Source organism: Coenobita brevimanus, chromosome 45, assembly GCF_032717465.1.
Source record: "Coenobita brevimanus isolate Jiangsu-jjx chromosome 45, ASM3271746v2, whole genome shotgun sequence".
Lineage (NCBI taxonomy): Eukaryota > Metazoa > Arthropoda > Malacostraca > Decapoda > Coenobitidae > Coenobita > Coenobita brevimanus.
The window spans coordinates 30,890,283-30,906,570 of NC_136998.1; the positions used below are offsets into that span (position 1 = coordinate 30,890,283).

General features: G+C 45.9%; 1 protein-coding gene across 1 annotated transcript in view; it reads right to left on the reverse strand.

The window, feature by feature from the left end:
- Nucleotides 1–2,441: 2,441 nt before the first annotated feature.
- Nucleotides 2,442–16,288, reverse strand: part of gogo (thrombospondin-1 like protein golden goal) — a 43,614-nt gene continuing 29,767 nt past the window's right edge. The window contains exons 7-11 of the mRNA XM_080271358.1: nucleotides 6,414–6,568; nucleotides 5,483–5,710; nucleotides 4,294–4,348; nucleotides 3,872–4,107; nucleotides 2,442–3,773 (exon numbers count right to left, since the gene is read on the reverse strand). Coding sequence (XP_080127484.1) covers nucleotides 2,571–3,773; nucleotides 3,872–4,107; nucleotides 4,294–4,348; nucleotides 5,483–5,710; nucleotides 6,414–6,568 — 1,877 coding nt within the window. The 3' untranslated portion in view covers nucleotides 2,442–2,570. The remainder of the gene's footprint in view (nucleotides 3,774–3,871; nucleotides 4,108–4,293; nucleotides 4,349–5,482; nucleotides 5,711–6,413; nucleotides 6,569–16,288) is intronic.

Genomic DNA, 16,288 nt, shown 5'->3' on the forward strand with positions numbered 1-16,288 from the left:
TCCCATGATGTATAACAGCGTCATGAGACAGAATAGAAGTAGAGTCGAAGGGGTTAGCCTGTGGTTATTTCTGTCAATTCTGGCGATACTGATATAATTATATACAAGACATATGAAAGAGGTAAAAGAAGTCACTGAAGATGAGGTGCTAGAAAGCCTCTTATTAATACAGCGAGAATACGGTTCTATATTCAAACCATAAATACACAGGTGTGGCCTGTTATCTTGTTACACGTCTGGAGTTCCAAAGCAATGAAACCAGATAACAATCCAACCAACTTTTGTGAATGTTACGGCAAATGTGAGTTTGAGAATATGCAGCCTGATGACAGAGGACAGGGTGACACTGAGATGTTTTGTTTGTGGTCATCCCCTCTGGGGTTATGGCGTCTGCCTATAGACAGCAGACAGTTTAGAATGACTTCATTAATATTTGATAGATGGACAATACAAAGTACTACTGCTGGCAGCTGTACATTGCTATAAAGTCAGTAGACAACTTCAAGCTGGATATATTGAAGCAAATTGAAACAAATGACATTCATGGCAACCATTTACCATACATACAGTGTTGAGACTAATGTATCACTTGTATGTGCATATGTATCATGTAAACTGTAAATTCCAGGATTTCTTACATGAAACTAGATAAATTATATAAGACTGACGATGGGATAGATGAAGACATTCCTGGGCAAATTCCAGAACATGAAACTGTTGTGTAACTCAAAAGGTTAGTAAATTATTTTTGCTTAGCAGTATGAGTTTAAGGTATTAAATAGGAAAACAGGATGAGAGTGAGGGCATAAGACTGGGTTATGTTACCGCATCATTTAGTTTTACTGTGTATAAGCAATGGACCTTTGAAAGCCGAAGGTTACGACTAGAAATGCTGGAATTAAGCTGAATTAGAATTATATGGGCCAGTGAACTTGATTATTAACCCCTTCAGTCCGGTCACGTCCTTTTTCCTTTCGTGTTTGCTTGTTCTTGCTATATAGAGGGGCTAGACAGGCTTTATAAACTCCTTCACTGCAAAATAACATCGCCCCATGGTAGCAAGAATAACAGAAAAAAAATAAGCCCTCGATGTAAGGTGCCTAAAGTTCAGGGTGAAGCTGATTATGTGCATGAAAATTAGGTAGGATTTAATTATGAGAAAATCTGAAGATGATGGCAAAACATCTGTGCAGAGAAAATGCCATTCACTCTGTCAAGCTGGTTTTGATCAGACATGGACTGTACATCACTATTTCATTGAGGATTTGTACTGTTTTGTATTGCTTCATCTACCGTCCTTACTCTTTGTCCCAGAGAAAAGACCTCTATTACTCAACATAAACTAATGTAAAATGACTTGCCATAATACAGTGTGATAAGAAGCTATATAAATTTAATGCATTTACCACTACCAGATATGGTATGTGGATATTTTCATTGTGTCTGCAAGCTGCGTTAAATTAACGGTATTCACTGAAGAAACATATCTTCAAAATAGCTCTGGATATAAATACAAAACTTCATTATCTACAACAGAAGCCAAATCAGTAATGAAATTGTAGTACCATGACTAACTACTGTGAGTAAGTGGGGTGTTACTGCAATGGGCTATTGTTCATCCACTGCAATGCCACTCGTTTTACCGTCTGGTTCAAATGAAAACTGTTTGTAGTTGTTATTGCTGTGGCACCACACTTATCTGGATGTGAAACCGATGGACTGCAAACTTAAGCTGTCCTTTTCCTGTTGTTCACCATTATTCTTTCATGGGACAAGGAGGGAGTTTAGGAATGTTTGTATAACCAGGCTGTAGCACCGGTTATATCGGTGTCATCAAGTGAAGGTGTCCCTCTCCAGCACCTGAAAACTTATTTACCCATCTAAAGCACTTACTTCTACAGTATGTAACCAATATTCCATGCTGTAGCAGCACATAAACATTGTAAAGTACCCCGCAACTCACAGCTTGCTGAAGTTGGTGTGCTACCAGCATTACCTGAAGACCACAATGTCGTACAGACTAAATTATATATATAATTTTTTTTCACAAAATGCCGTACTTCATTTCGGAAAATAATGCTGAATGATATTATGCTTGTATAAATATGTCACTCATAACCTCTTCACACGAGGACGCCTTTTTTATTTTGCTCGTGCTGCCTCCAGACTATTTTATTCAGCTTAGGAGAAACTTTTCGAGGTGAAGTTAGATACAACTCTGAGTCAAGTTTTTCACTTTACGAGCTGAACAACATCGTTAAATACATTCGTCTGGTGGTATCAAGAATGTAATACGTTTTGAAAGGCTACACAAGAAGGAAAAAGTGTAGATCTGTGAACTTCGCGATTATGAGCTGGAAGGCAAAAGTTGGTATGCTTAAGCACCTTCCCTGAAAGAGTCCCACATGTGGGAACCTTGAGCTCAGAAGAGGGTTCAGGTTGGGCCAAACATTCATGTCTTCTCAATAAACAATATTTTTTGTGAGGGTATAGTGCCTGGCAGTCCACTGGTTGGAGTGCCCCATTGCAGTGATGGTCGATAGATGTGCGTAAAGTTATTCCAAAAGTTGTTAGCTACTCTTCAGTTCCTGGTCCTCATCTTCATCATCGGAGTCGTCAGCAAACTGTATGTCATCCAAGTTGAGGATCTTTGGTGTTGACACATCCTGTGCAGTGGGTGTGAGGTCAAGGGTGGGGTCAGGCGGGGTCACATTATTGGCTTCATTGGATATCATTGAGGTGGCGAGAGAAGTGTGGTCAGGCTTGGGGATGTTGAGGTGCAGTGCTGGAGGGCAGGGGAGGTCTTCAGTTGTGGGAGTGTTGGTGGGTGTGGGTGAGGGGCCGTTGTGGCTGAGGGAGTTGAGGGGGATGGCAGGGGGCTCTGGGGAAGGTGAGGGGGCCAGACAGGGAGCCCACGCCAAGAGAAGTGGGTCCAGGCCAAACAGTGAACCAGGGACAGCCGAGGCATTGTCCATGTCATAGTCATAATAATCATACTCCATCTCACCATCCGCACCATTGACTGACATGTCCGACACAGAGGAGGATGGACGCACGGTGGCGGCTGAGGTGGCGCGGGACATTGGAGTACGGCGTCGGTCCTTGCCCACTCTGGGTGTGGGGATCTTGCCCTCCTTGCCCTTCACCTGTTCTGTGGCCAACACCTGCCTGCACTCCTGGTCCTCCTTTCCAGCTTCAACCTCGTCCTCACGCTGAGTCTCTTTGATGGGTGAAAAACAACGAATTTCCAGCTCGTCCACGGAGGCTGATCGCCGCTTGCGTCTGTTGCCATTGCGACGCAGCCGCCGCGCCACCTGAGAGCAGGAGCGGCGTAGTGGTGCAGGCGTGGAGGTGCGGCGGGTGAGGAATGGAGAGTTTGGCAGGGAGTGGCGGGGGTCTTTGGGGACTGACTTGCCCTCCAGGGGGGAGTACGAGGTGGAGTTGCCACGAAGGCGCATCGGCAGTGACACAGGCAGCCGCGGCCGCGTCACCAAAGACCGCAGTGAGATAACCTCTGTCAGGGTAAGGCAGGAAGAGGCCTTGCTGGGTGAGGCAGATGGGGTGAGGCAGGGTGACTCGGTCAGCAGGCGTGCTCGCTGGTACACGTGGTAGCGGCGGCAATGGTATAGTCCCAGACCCATCACTCCTACCACCAGACCCACCACAAACACCACACCAACCACGTGCATCTCCACCACCGCAACAGCGCCACCAACACCTGAGCCATGATAAACACCACCACCACCGCCCCCACTAACCTCGCTTTCGGCCACCTTTGCTGTGGACAAACACATCAGTCAGTACTTTGTCATCTGTAAGGAATGTCACACACACACACACACACACACACACACAGCATCAACTCACCAGCAGGGGTGGCAGACACTAGGAACCCCCATGCAGCAGGATGTAGGTGTTTGGCGGTACTGTTAACATCAGAATGGAACTCCAGCAGCAGCACCGACCCCGTGGATGCGCTGGGCGGGGCGGGGGGCTGGAGGCGGCGGGGGGCGGGGCGGCTGCGAGAGGGCGGGGGGGTGGAGGGCAGCAGGAGGAGCAGAGGAGCCAACTGGGAGCTACCGTCGCGGAGCTTGAGCCACTGGGAACCTAACGAGAAGGCATAGAGGATTATTTTGTTTTTCGTCTCTCTCTCTCTCTGCCTCTCTCTCTCTCTCTCACTGCAGTGTTTTTGTTCAGGAATCATATTGTTTGGATGCCTTACTCTCATTATGCTATTCATTCTAGGTCGGTTGTGAACTTAATTAGAACAAGATTATGTCGAGTGCACGGTACCTGGTCTTAGCGTGGCCCACTCTACCTCAACGACCACGTGCTCCCCCGGTGGTGCCTGTAGAATGAATAAATAAATTAATAAAAGAAACAATACCCCTTCCATACAAGAGTCTCGAATGTTCTAGTTTTGTTACCACTAGAAAATTGTTACTGGCATCAGGGGAAAATCCTATAACGAGTGAAATCAATTTTTTTGAGTGATGAATGAGCTGACGATTTCCTGTGTACAAAACAAGTTTCTCTCTTCAAGCTCACGATAGTTCATTATTGTGTTGAGGGCTGCTCTACGCGTATGCTTCCCTACTTCTACATCCTTCCCACCATACTGATATTACAGTGGACACATGATGATGATGATGATATGATGATGATGACGATATGATGATGATGATGATGATGATGATGCCGACAACAACAAAGAAGAAGACGATGATTGATAATGATTATGATACAACAAGACATAATAATGTGCAATTCTCGGCCTGAATTCTATTTGCGACTGAATACCCTGCCTGCGAGTGATCATCGTTTGGCAAAACATCACTCACAGTAATACACAAAACGTTTCTCAATACTTGTAAAATGACTAACATCCCTAACCCCTTTCAGCTCAGTTGATGGCTGAGTGTAGTAAAGATGAAAAGTCGATCTGACTACTAACCAAGGAGACTCATTCATACCGTTACAGTTCATCGAATTTCATGCAACTACAGTTTAGAAGTTGTATGAATGGCCCAGTTCCATCAGGTAAAAACATCTCGACTACACTGCCTCTCACGGTGGATTGACAACCAACTGGGTATGTGGGCATCAAATTTTGTGTGGAGTGTAAGCGGATATTTAAGTGAACGGGAAAGGGGGCGCTACAGTACATGAGGATAGGGCCAGCACGGATATCAGTAAAAATTAACACAGATAAAGAGATAGACTGACATACAGAGGGGTGAAGTCTGGAGCCAATACGGATAGGATATAACCAGTATATTTAGAATTTATATGAAAAATCACTTCATGAGCTTGAGGGAAAAAAAATCAATATATAACCTCTTATAAAGTGACTATTACTAGCACTACTGCTATTAATAACAAGAAGAAGAACAACAACAACAACATAATAATAATAATAATAATAATAAGGCCATCAGTATCCTGATTACCGCTAATGGCAGTAAATTATTCATGACCCAACCTGCAACAGCCACACAGCAGTTCCATAACACACAGCAGCAGATGCTGTGATGGTGGCCGATGCTCCAGGCTCCAGGGCCAGAGTACACCCACACTGACACTGCTCGCCCCCCGCCCCTCCAGGCAGCCCCAGGCTGACCCAGGGGGTGGAGGCAGGCGGTGGGTGAAGGGAGGGGGGCAGGCAGGACGTGGGGGGCGCTTCACACTCCTCCTCTTCCAGTGACGGGCCCTGAGGGGTGGAAGGGATGATCACAGTGTAAAGACTCTACATTGTGGGGATGAAGATGATGATGATATAGTCCGTTCTCTACTGTATTATCTTTGGTTACCAAGTTGTTCTGGGGTTTAGCTGTTTATCTTTAATATTAGGAATGTTATATCCGGGTGACCTTGGGTTCTTCAAAGGAAAGTTTTGTTATTCACCAGCCAGACTCGATTCTTCAGCCTTCCTACTTCCCGTATGTAGTGCACTGCACTGAGCTACGGCCGATACTGAAACCCATGCTTTGCATTGCTTGATCTGAAGGTAAAATTTCCGTGTAAGGGTGTTTTACCGATATGTCCTGCGACTAAGCCACATGGTATTACAGACGACAAGGTCAAAGCAAGGAGGGCAAAAGACAATACCCACTTACGGACATTATTCACTCTACTACCTCTATCGTGGCATCAATATAAGGGATTTACTTAATCATATTATTGCTTGGTGAATCATATGTTACATCAATGGCTACAATTGTGGGTCTCACACACACACACACACACACACACACACACACACACACACACACACACGGAGTCGTACTTTCCATTTTCCAGGTAAAACTTCTCCTCATGCACTGCTCTCACAAAATACACCTCTTTCTAACACACACACACACAGTACTTGGTGGGCATGAAGGGTTGACTCAGCATCCTACCCCCACACTCACCTCACAGAAGTCTCCTCCATTCCTGGGTGGTGGTGAGTCGCAATACCGGTGCCTCTGCCTCACGCCCCCTTGCCCACCCTCCCCCACACTGCCGCAGGTGGACGTACATTCGCCCCACTCGCTCCACTTGCCCCACTTCCCATCCTCACGCAGGGCTGTGTAGGAGGGAAGGAAGGTGGGTACTGTGCATGGGTATTGAGTCAGACATGGGAAACAGGGTGTGGATTTGCTGGTAAACTCGTGGAAAATAGGCAAAAAACAGAGTGAGGATCGGACAAATCTCTCTCTCTCTCTCTCTCTCTCTCTCTCAAACGAAAATCAGTTTAGCGTACAGACTTTACATGATTAAAGCTTGCAAATCATTTTCCATGCGAACAAAGAGGTAACGAGCAAGCAACATCTCAAGCTACGCAAGAGGAAAGGAGTCAGACCACACTCTCACCCTCACCTGTGCTGCCTACCGGGAAACACTGAGTCAGAGGTGAGTCAGGTGAAGCCACGAGTCAGGTGAGTCAGGGAGGGCGTTGCATCAGCGGGTGAATCAGGGAGGCTGAGTCAAGAGGCGTGATTCAGAGAGAGAGAGAGAGAGAGAGAGAGAGAGAGAGAGAGTCAGCTAGCATTCCACCACACCATTTCCCTGGAGTGCAATCTTCCCCCTCCAGTGTCCCCCTCCTGTCCCCTTCCCCACCCCTCCCTCTCCCCCCTCTTTACCACCCTCCCCCTCCTCCCTCGGCCTCCCTTCTTTCTTTCTTCTCCTTGCTCTTCTCTCACTGTTTCTTTCTCCCCCTTCCTTTCCTCAGCCCGTCTTTATCCTCTCTCTCTCTCTCTCTCTCTCTCTCTCTCTCTCTCCGCCCATTTTCTCACTTTCTCTCCTCCTCTCCTCTTTACCTCCCTGTCCTTCTCCCTGCCTCCTTTTCCTCTTTCTTCTCTTTCACTCCTCTTTTCTCCCACTCCCCCCACCTCCGTCTGTCTTAGAATTTCCTCACTACTTACATTCTCATTTATCGCTCTTCTCACCTTCTTATATAATTTCCTTCTCTCCTACTCCTCTTCCTCCTCTCTTTTTTTTTTTTCTCTCTCTCTCCCTACTTTCCCTCCATTTCTATTCCCCCTCTCCCTCCCAAGACATAATCTCCCTCACTCCTCCTCCCTCACGCCATCCTTCTCTCCCCCTCTTTCTTCCCTCCCTCCCTACCTTCACTTCTTCAATTATATAATCCTCTTCCTTCCTTCTCTCTCTCTCTCTCTCTCTCTCTCTCTCTCTCATCTTTAACATTCTCCCCTTCACTCTCTTCCTTATCTTTCTTTGTCCTGCTTCTCCCTCTCGTCTCTCTCGTTCTCCCTTACTCCCCCTCCCCCTCCCTCTACTTTATGTTCCACTGTCACGGAAAATGAGTCTTCTCCCCTCCTCCCCCCCCCTTCTCTCCTCTCCCACCTTACCTGTCTCTTCTCTTACTCTTTACTCTTTCCTTCTGCTTCCTCTCTCACACTTCAGTCCCGATCGTTCCCCCATCTCTCTCTCTCTCTCTCTCTCATTAACCCCTAACCCCTTCCACAATTACCTCCCCTCACTCATTTGGGGAAAGGGGAGAGTAGTAGTAGTTGAAGGCAGTTTTACGAGAGGAAGATTGTCCCTGAAATGAGGTTGTTCTGGCACTAATTTGTTTGCTCAGAGGAGGGAAATATTTACAGATTTACAAATACAGATAAATACACACTACCTGGTATGCAATCATTAAGTATGCATTCACTCTTTCTCTGCATTTCACCTACACGGAAATTAACACACATATCCAACTTACTAACACTATCTATCTATCTATAGCCCGACGCCCTAATCGCTCAATTCTCTCTCTCTCTCTCTCACACACACACACACACACACACACACACACACACACACACACACACACACACACACACACACTTTCTCCTTCACACCACAACCACCCCCTCCCTCAATAACTCCAACCCCCTCCTATACTACCTTCCCATCACTCATTTAAGGGGCGTTGGGTAGAAGTGGGGTTGGCAGAAGAAAGGGGATAAAAGAGGGAGAGGGGGGAAGGAGAAGAGGTAGGGGTAGGGGTAGAGGAGGAGGTGGTAGGAGAAGGGGTAGTAGTGCAGAGGGGGTAGAAGTAGGGGTAGCAGTAGTTGAAGGTAGTTTTACGAGGAAAGGTTGTCACTCTAATTAGTCTGCTCAGGTGATAAATCTGCTGGATCAAGGAAGGGTGTGTAGTTTTCCTTACCAATTCAGTTTTTCATTTTCTGTCCTCCTCTTCTCTACTTTCTTGCTAATTTTAACCAGTTTCGTATTATTTCTTAGTTCTTATTCCTCTCTCTCTCTCTCTCTCTCTCTCTCTCTCTCTCTCTCTCTCTCTCTCTCTCTCTCTCTCTCTCTCTCTCAGCACATTCAAGTGTTTTATTTCCTCTTCTTTTCTCTTCTCTTTCTCGTTATTCACAAACTATCATACGATCTTTTATCTTCATTTAATTTCCTCCATTATTTGCAGATAATTTTCGCCTTAACCTGATATTTACCACTAATTCCTCGTTTCTTCTTCCTTTCCTTCCATCTTTATATCCCCTTCACCGTCCTCCCACCTCTCTCTCTCTCTCTCTCCTGACGGCGTAATGTATCGGAACAATAGAGAAGTACACAAATAATAATACTAAATTAAAGCATGGTCGCAAACTCCATAGATTTTGGGGAACAAGTAAAATTCTAGTGGTAATGCAACTTAGCTAAATTTATACAAACATAATAATAATAATAATAATAATAATAATAACAATAATAATAATAATAATAATAATAATAAGGGTGACAACATCAACAGCAACACTACTATTGCCACCACCATCACCACCACCACCACCACCATCAACATCAACGAAAACAACAACATGGAAAAAAATAAGTCATCATCATCATCATCATCATCATCATCACAAGCATCATCATCATCATCATCAACTCACGCATCTCATAACAAGGGGAAGTGATCAATTACTAACTAGACTTTGGCCATGACTTTTTAAGCGTCATTTCTTACAGTCCCCACACAAAGACCTGCAATAATCCAACCGTCGAAAAAATACCTATACATTGAAGGGAGGGAAAGGGGTAAGGCTGGAAGTGGTTATAAGTACCCTATCATTTGAGAGAGAGGCTTGATTTGCGTCTGACCCCTCCCTATATTTTCCGTACTGCCTGGAAGTGAGGGGTACGTAACTTCCTTATAGACGTTTTCAGCTTTTGACGCAAAGTTTATGTGGTAGCCCCCAGCCTTCGCACACGCATACACACACACGCACCACTTTCAACTTACTACCTCACTTTCCCCCTCCATCCTCCCCTTCTCTCTCTCTCTCTCCCTCTCTCTCTCTGCCATGCGTTTTATCACAAATCAAGCGTTCGTGCAGGATAGGGACGATTTGCAGCACGAAAACAACTTCTAAATTTGCTTCCGCGAATGGAGAAGTACTGGATTGAGTTTGGTTATCGCAACAGTAAAGTTTTTATAGCCTTTTAGTGGGAGGTCGGGAGGAAGGGGGAGGGGGAGGGGGAAGAGGAGTAGGAGGGATGAGAGGTGGTGACAGGACGAGTTACTGAATCTTCATCAAGGTTTATATCCGCTGGTACGAGTTGGGGATGTCTTGCACGTAACACACAAACCTGGGTGAATATACAACATTTTGCCATCTCCTGCGACTGAGAAACTTAAACGAAAAATTAAGACTGCCAATTCTTGTCACTGTAATGTTACTTTTACTGGTATTAATAACAAAAGCTGGCAAAGAAATAAGTCCCAATGACTCAATGAATACCTGCTACCTTCATAAACTTTTCAAGCTTTCAAGGAACATTTCAAACTGGAGAGGTTAAAGCCTTCACACACACAAACAAAAAAATGCCATGGAGCTTTCATAAGGTGCATAAAACGAACAACCGGCAGGAAGGATTACATGATGGCAAAATCGTACTAAAAAGACAAATTTCCCACATCAAATCCCAAAATTTCCCACCAGGGGTAACTTTCTTCGGGTGGAGATTTCTGGGCTGAAAAGTGCCACTGATATTGTACATTTGTTTGCTTCGTTTATCAATCTACTGTCTGAGATTCAATGTTATTCCCAAAGGACTTATCTTTCTACAATAATCTTTTCCTTTCCCCTTCTCCCCCCTCTCCTCTCCATTACACATCCCTCCCTTTCCTCTTCATTTCATCATAATTCCACCCCCCCCCCACCCACATAAACACTTCCATTTCATCTCCCTTCCTGTCCTTTATTAATTATTCCTTTCCTACTCTCATTTTCTCCATTCATTTCTCGTACTCACCTCTCGACGTAGCTTACAATCCAAACTACAATCTTGTTAAAAAAATAAAGAAATATCTGGGGAGAGAGAGAGAGAGAGAGAGAGAGAGAGAGAGAGAGAGAGAGAGAGAGAGAGAGAACCCAAACTGAAACCAAAAGAAACCCAAACATCCCATACGCCTTCTCGTCTCAACCTCTCTCCTTTTCCTATCCGTTCTTTTATTTCCTTCCTCACCCTCCATTTCCCTCCTCACCCTCCCATTTCCCTTCCCCTTACAACCACAGCACACAAACAACCCATCTGCCCCGCCTCAACCACCCCACGGCTTGTTACGAGGTCCTGATGGCTTTGTAAACAGAGGGGTGAAAAGCGCGGGAAATGAGGTGGTTATGGCAGCAAAAGTGAAGTGCGCGGCCTGGGTCTGGAGGCTCGGGCGCTGGAAAATGGCTCGGGTTACCAAGAAATGTCACTGAATCTCTCTCTCTCTCTCTCTCTCTCTCTCTCTCTCTCTCTCTCATATCCGCAGGCGAGAAAAAAGGAGCACCTAAACAGAGATGCCACCAAACCATATTCTCGCAGGCTTTGCAGATGGTGGTTTTCCAGTACCTCCGGATGTTTTCTAGTACCAAGTAATATCGTCTGGCGTTGGGTACAGTACGAGTTGCGGAAAATAGCAGCCTCGTTTCGCGATGTGTATGCGCCGAATACAGAGCTCAAACCCCCAACCGCGGCGGACAATTCCAGGTATATGCCTTCTAATAAGTTTGCATATGTTCGCACCCTAGTTCTATCAATGACATATGGAGACACTGGTTCACACAAACATAGCCATTACAATACTTCGACTTTCACATGCATTACCTTTTTTACAGACTCCTCTTCCCCCTTTCATACTTTGTTAGCATGTGAACAGTTAATTCTGGCACTCACTCTCCCTCCAAAAAGATCTCATCCAGCGGTGAACTCAATGCTGACTAACAGAGAGTAAAACAGACAAGGCGTTAATTAGGGCTTACTAAACCTCTCTCTCTCTCTCTCTCTCTCTCTCAGGATAAATATTAAATGGTGCCGTTTACGTGGAGGTCTAAGACCAATCTGCTAACAATCAACCTAACACTGGAGGTGAGTTTAGCAATAACAGAAATTTAAGCGATTCTTCATCCTCGAAAAAGGTAATGTTGAAAGGACCAAACATACTGACAAGAGAAAGGGGGAAACAAAAATAACTACAAACAATGGCAGAGAGAGAGAGAGAGAGAGAGAGAGAGAGAGATGGACGTGTGCTACAGTAGACTAATTGATGGAAGAGCAAAGCCTCTAATTCCTCCTCTCTCCCACCCGCCCTCCATCCATCCGTCCATTAGTTTCCTCTCTCTCCCTACATTACCCAACTCTCTCTCTCTCTCTCTCTCTCTCTCTGTCAGGTACCAGATATCATGGGAATTACGCACACATGAAAACAAAACAAAAAACTAACATAGTGTAAAAAAATAAAAATAAAATCTTGTACTGCCAGTCTTAAAATCATCACAGTGCAACGAGACAGCACAAAAAGTAGACCGTATGTTACACTTAAATAACAGAAACTTTACTTACAAGGAAATTATATCAGGTTTACTGAAGAGTTTAGTTAGGCCTCATTTAGAACATGCAATGCGGTTCTGCACACCTCAGCCAAGCAAGGATACTCTTAAAGGACCCGTTCAACCCAAGGGCATTCTCTTTCTATAGTTCATTCTTGCTGCTACCAAACCTTAGGAGACACCACTGTTAATGACTAAAAATGAAGGCTGTATCTGGCCCCTGAAATTCCAAGTCTATCGTCAGCATTTAGCAAGAATGAAAGATGACGTGCATGGGCTGACTGGGTGAGGGAGTCTGGCGAAGGTCTACGTAGCTTCATTCCATTTTTTCGCAGTAAATCCTACCAAGACAAGGCTTCAGTAAGTTTATTTGCTTTAATCAATCTTCTGACTGTTAGAATTTCTCTCGACTTAACAAAATCGCGAGGTGTTGGCATAAATAAACTACTTGTGTGACTGTTCAGGTATATCTGGGTTGTAAATACACTTCTTTTCCCCTCAGTATCGTTTCTACTCTCTTACTGTCCCTCCGTCCTCCATTTCTACCCTCCCTCCTTCTCTCCCTCCCTCCTTTCCTCATCCATTTCTACCCTCCCTCCTCCTCTCCCTCCCTCCCTTCCTTCTCCATTTCTACCCTCTCTCCTCCTCTCCCTCCCTCCCTTCCTCCTCCATTTCTACCCTCTCTCCTCTTCTCCCTCCCTCCTTTCCTCCTCCATTTCTATCCCCGCTCCTTCTCTCTCTTCTGCATCCTTACTAATTTTTGCCCTCTCTTCGTCACTCCTTTCCTCCTCTCCTTCTTCCCATTTAAATTTTTTCCCTCGTCCCTACTCTCCCTCTCATCTCTCCCTTCTTCTTCCTCCACTTCTACTCTCTCTCCTCCTCTCCCTTCCCCCATTTCTACGGTCTTTCCTACCCTCCCTCCCTCCGTCTCTCCCCTTCTCTTAACTCTGCCTCCCTCAATATCGTTTCCAGCACTCTACTTTCTTCAAATCACCCTCCTTCCCTCTTTCCCTCCCTCCTCTCCCTGTATCACTCTCATATCTCGCTCTCCCTCCCTCTCCTTCCCTCCCTCCCTCCCTCTCCTTCCCTCTCTCCCTCCCTCCAGACACCTGTTGAGACAAAACTAATATCACCTTTCCCTTTCTCCCTCTGATTCTCTTTCCTCCCTCTTTTTTTTCCTTTCATGTATTCTGTTTTTCATGCTCTCTCTCTCTCTCTCTCTCTCTCTCTCTCTCTCTCTCTCTCACACACACACACACACACACACACACACACACACACACTTAAATCTCCATGCCTATTTTGTCTCCCTACCTGTTTGTCTCTGTCACCCCCTAACCTCCCTTCCTCTCTCCCTCCCCCCCTCTCTCTCTCCTGCTCCTCTGTGTCCCTGCCTCTCTCCCTTTCCCCACTTCCCTCCCTCTCTTCCTCTCCCAGTCCACTTGCTTTTCCTGTCTCCCTCCCCTCCTCTCCCTCTCTCTGGACCACAACAGGAGGCAGAGGCGGTAATTAGTCATATGGGAGACAGCTTGCAGGGAGGGGGAAGGGAGAGTGGACGGTACGGAGGCAGGGGTAGGGAAGGGAGATGAACGGGGGAGGGGGATGCGAGTGAGGGAGGAAAACGGGAAAGCCCTCAGCAGCACAGCGCCAGATATGCTTGCTGTGTGTTATACGTAGGTTATGACTATTATATCCATATTAAGAATCAATGGAAACGACAGCTGGACAAGCAAGTTCCCTCCTCCTACAAACCCTTCAGCCGAAATGAGAAGGATCAACATGCTGTACAGAAAACTCACAGAAACTTTACAGGAGAGGATGGTTGGAAAATATATACTACACTATTTTACAAGGAAAATAACATAAAGTCTGGCTCATAGTAATGCTGCACTGCTACTGTATCACTCTCGATCTGGGCGAGTAAAGACGAACTTTTGTAATATTCATCCACAAATGCGTTTAACTGGGGATAATATCTGATTCTTACCTAAGATTGTTTAGAATGTTAGTACCGTTTCACAGTTTGCCACATTAAAAGGCAATTTGTTCCATATTTTTATAAGCCCCTTGAAGAGGAAATACTTTGTTTTATTTGACTGGAAACGTCAGATGGGGTTGACGATGAAGAGAAGAGGGAACTGGAAAGAGACGAAGGAGAGATGGGAGAGAAAACCGAGGAAGGGAGAGAGAAAGAAATGGAGAGGAGAGAGGCAATGAAAGAGACAGGAGACAAAAATAGGGAGAAGGGATGAAAGGAAAGAGAGGATGGGAGAGAAGAGGGAAGAAGGTATGGGAGATGAGAGGTGAAGGGAGACGAAGGAAAGAGGGAGAGAAGGAGGAGGGAGCAGTAGAGAGCAGAAGAGGGAGAATAGACAGGTGGAAAAAACGAAGAAAGGGACGATTGGGAGAAGAAAATGGAAGAAGAGGGAGGAAAGGAGGTAAGGGAGAGAAGAGGGAGTGATTGAGGGGGGGAGAGTAAAAGAGGGGGAGAGGGAGCGAGTCATCAGGGAAAGTGAGGGTTGTAGGTGAGAGAGAGAGAGAGAGAGAGAGAGAGAGAGGAAGCTAAAAGAAGGGAGAAGGGGAGGGAGGAAGGGAGGTAAAAGTGAGTGAGACAGGTGCAAGCTTTCTCACACTCCCTGAAGATAGGGATGGGCAGGAGGGAGGGAACAAGGCTATTGAGATCATAGCTGTCAGCCTCTCTCTCTCGCTCTCTCTCTCTCAAATTCTTCTTCTCCCCACCCATCTCTTTTCTCACTTTCTCGATAGTGCCCACTTTCTCTCTCTCTCATATCTGTTTTTCCCTCCCTTCTCCCTCCCTCTGTCTCTCCTGTTTTTTCTCTCCCCTCTCTAATTTTCTCTCTCCTCTCTCCATTTTTCTCTCTCCTCTCCCTCTCTTATTTTTTCTCTCCCCTCTGATACAACTTAGGTCACATTGCCACATTCCTACCCTCTCCCCCTCTCCCCTCTAATTCCAACCTCTCTCTCTCTCTCTCTCTATGCAGTCCTCTTTCCCCCTCTCTATCCTTCTCCTTTATTCCTCTCTCCCTCCCCTCCTCTTCCCTTCTATACCTTCCTCCCTTCTCCTCTTCCTCTTCCCTCCCTTATTCTTCTCCTTTCCTCTCCCTTCCTCCATTGCTTTCCTTTCCTTTCTTTCCTCCCTCCTTCATTTCCTTTCCCTCCTCCTTCCCTGTTTCTTTCGCCCTTCTCTATCCTCACACACACACACACACACACACACACACACTCTCTCTCTCTCTCTCTCTCTCTCTCCTCCGCAATTCAGTTCCAATGACACCATTAACAGTGTACAAGCCTCGCAATAACACCACGCACGGCAGGGTTTGTGGTAGATGTGGTAGTAGTGGTAGCTGTGGTAGTAGTGGTGTGTAGAGTTGGGATGGAAGTTGTAGTGGTAGTTGTGGTGGTGATTTTGGTTGTGGTAAATGGCTGGGTGTGGTTGAGGGTGACTGTGGTAGTTGTGGTGAAGGTTGAATAGGGTTTGGGGCGGTTGTGGTGACTGTGGTAAAAGTTGTGGTAGTGGTGGTGGTATGCTGGAATGTTGGGAGTGGTTGTGGTAGTTGTGGTTGGTAGTGGTGAGGTTAAGGGATGTGGTGGTTGTGGTAGTAGTGGTGAAGGTGCAGCTTGGTGTGGTTGTGGTGGTGGTGGTAGCAGAGGTGAGGGTGGAGTGTGGTACTGAATGGCCGTGGTGGTTGTGGTAGTGGTATGGTTATGGTGGTGGTGATAGGACTGACAGGATTGTGGTAGTGGTCCTAAAAGCTGTGTTGGTAGTTTTCGTAGTGGTAGTTGTGGTTGTTCTAGGATGAATGAAATGGTGGTAGTTGTGGTAGGTACTGTAGCTGTGGTAAAATTGGAGGATGAAGAGAGAGAATGGTTGTTGTCGTGGTAGCTGTGGTGACTGTGGTAGCTCTACATAAGACAACAAAAACTACAAACATTTCCACTACTAC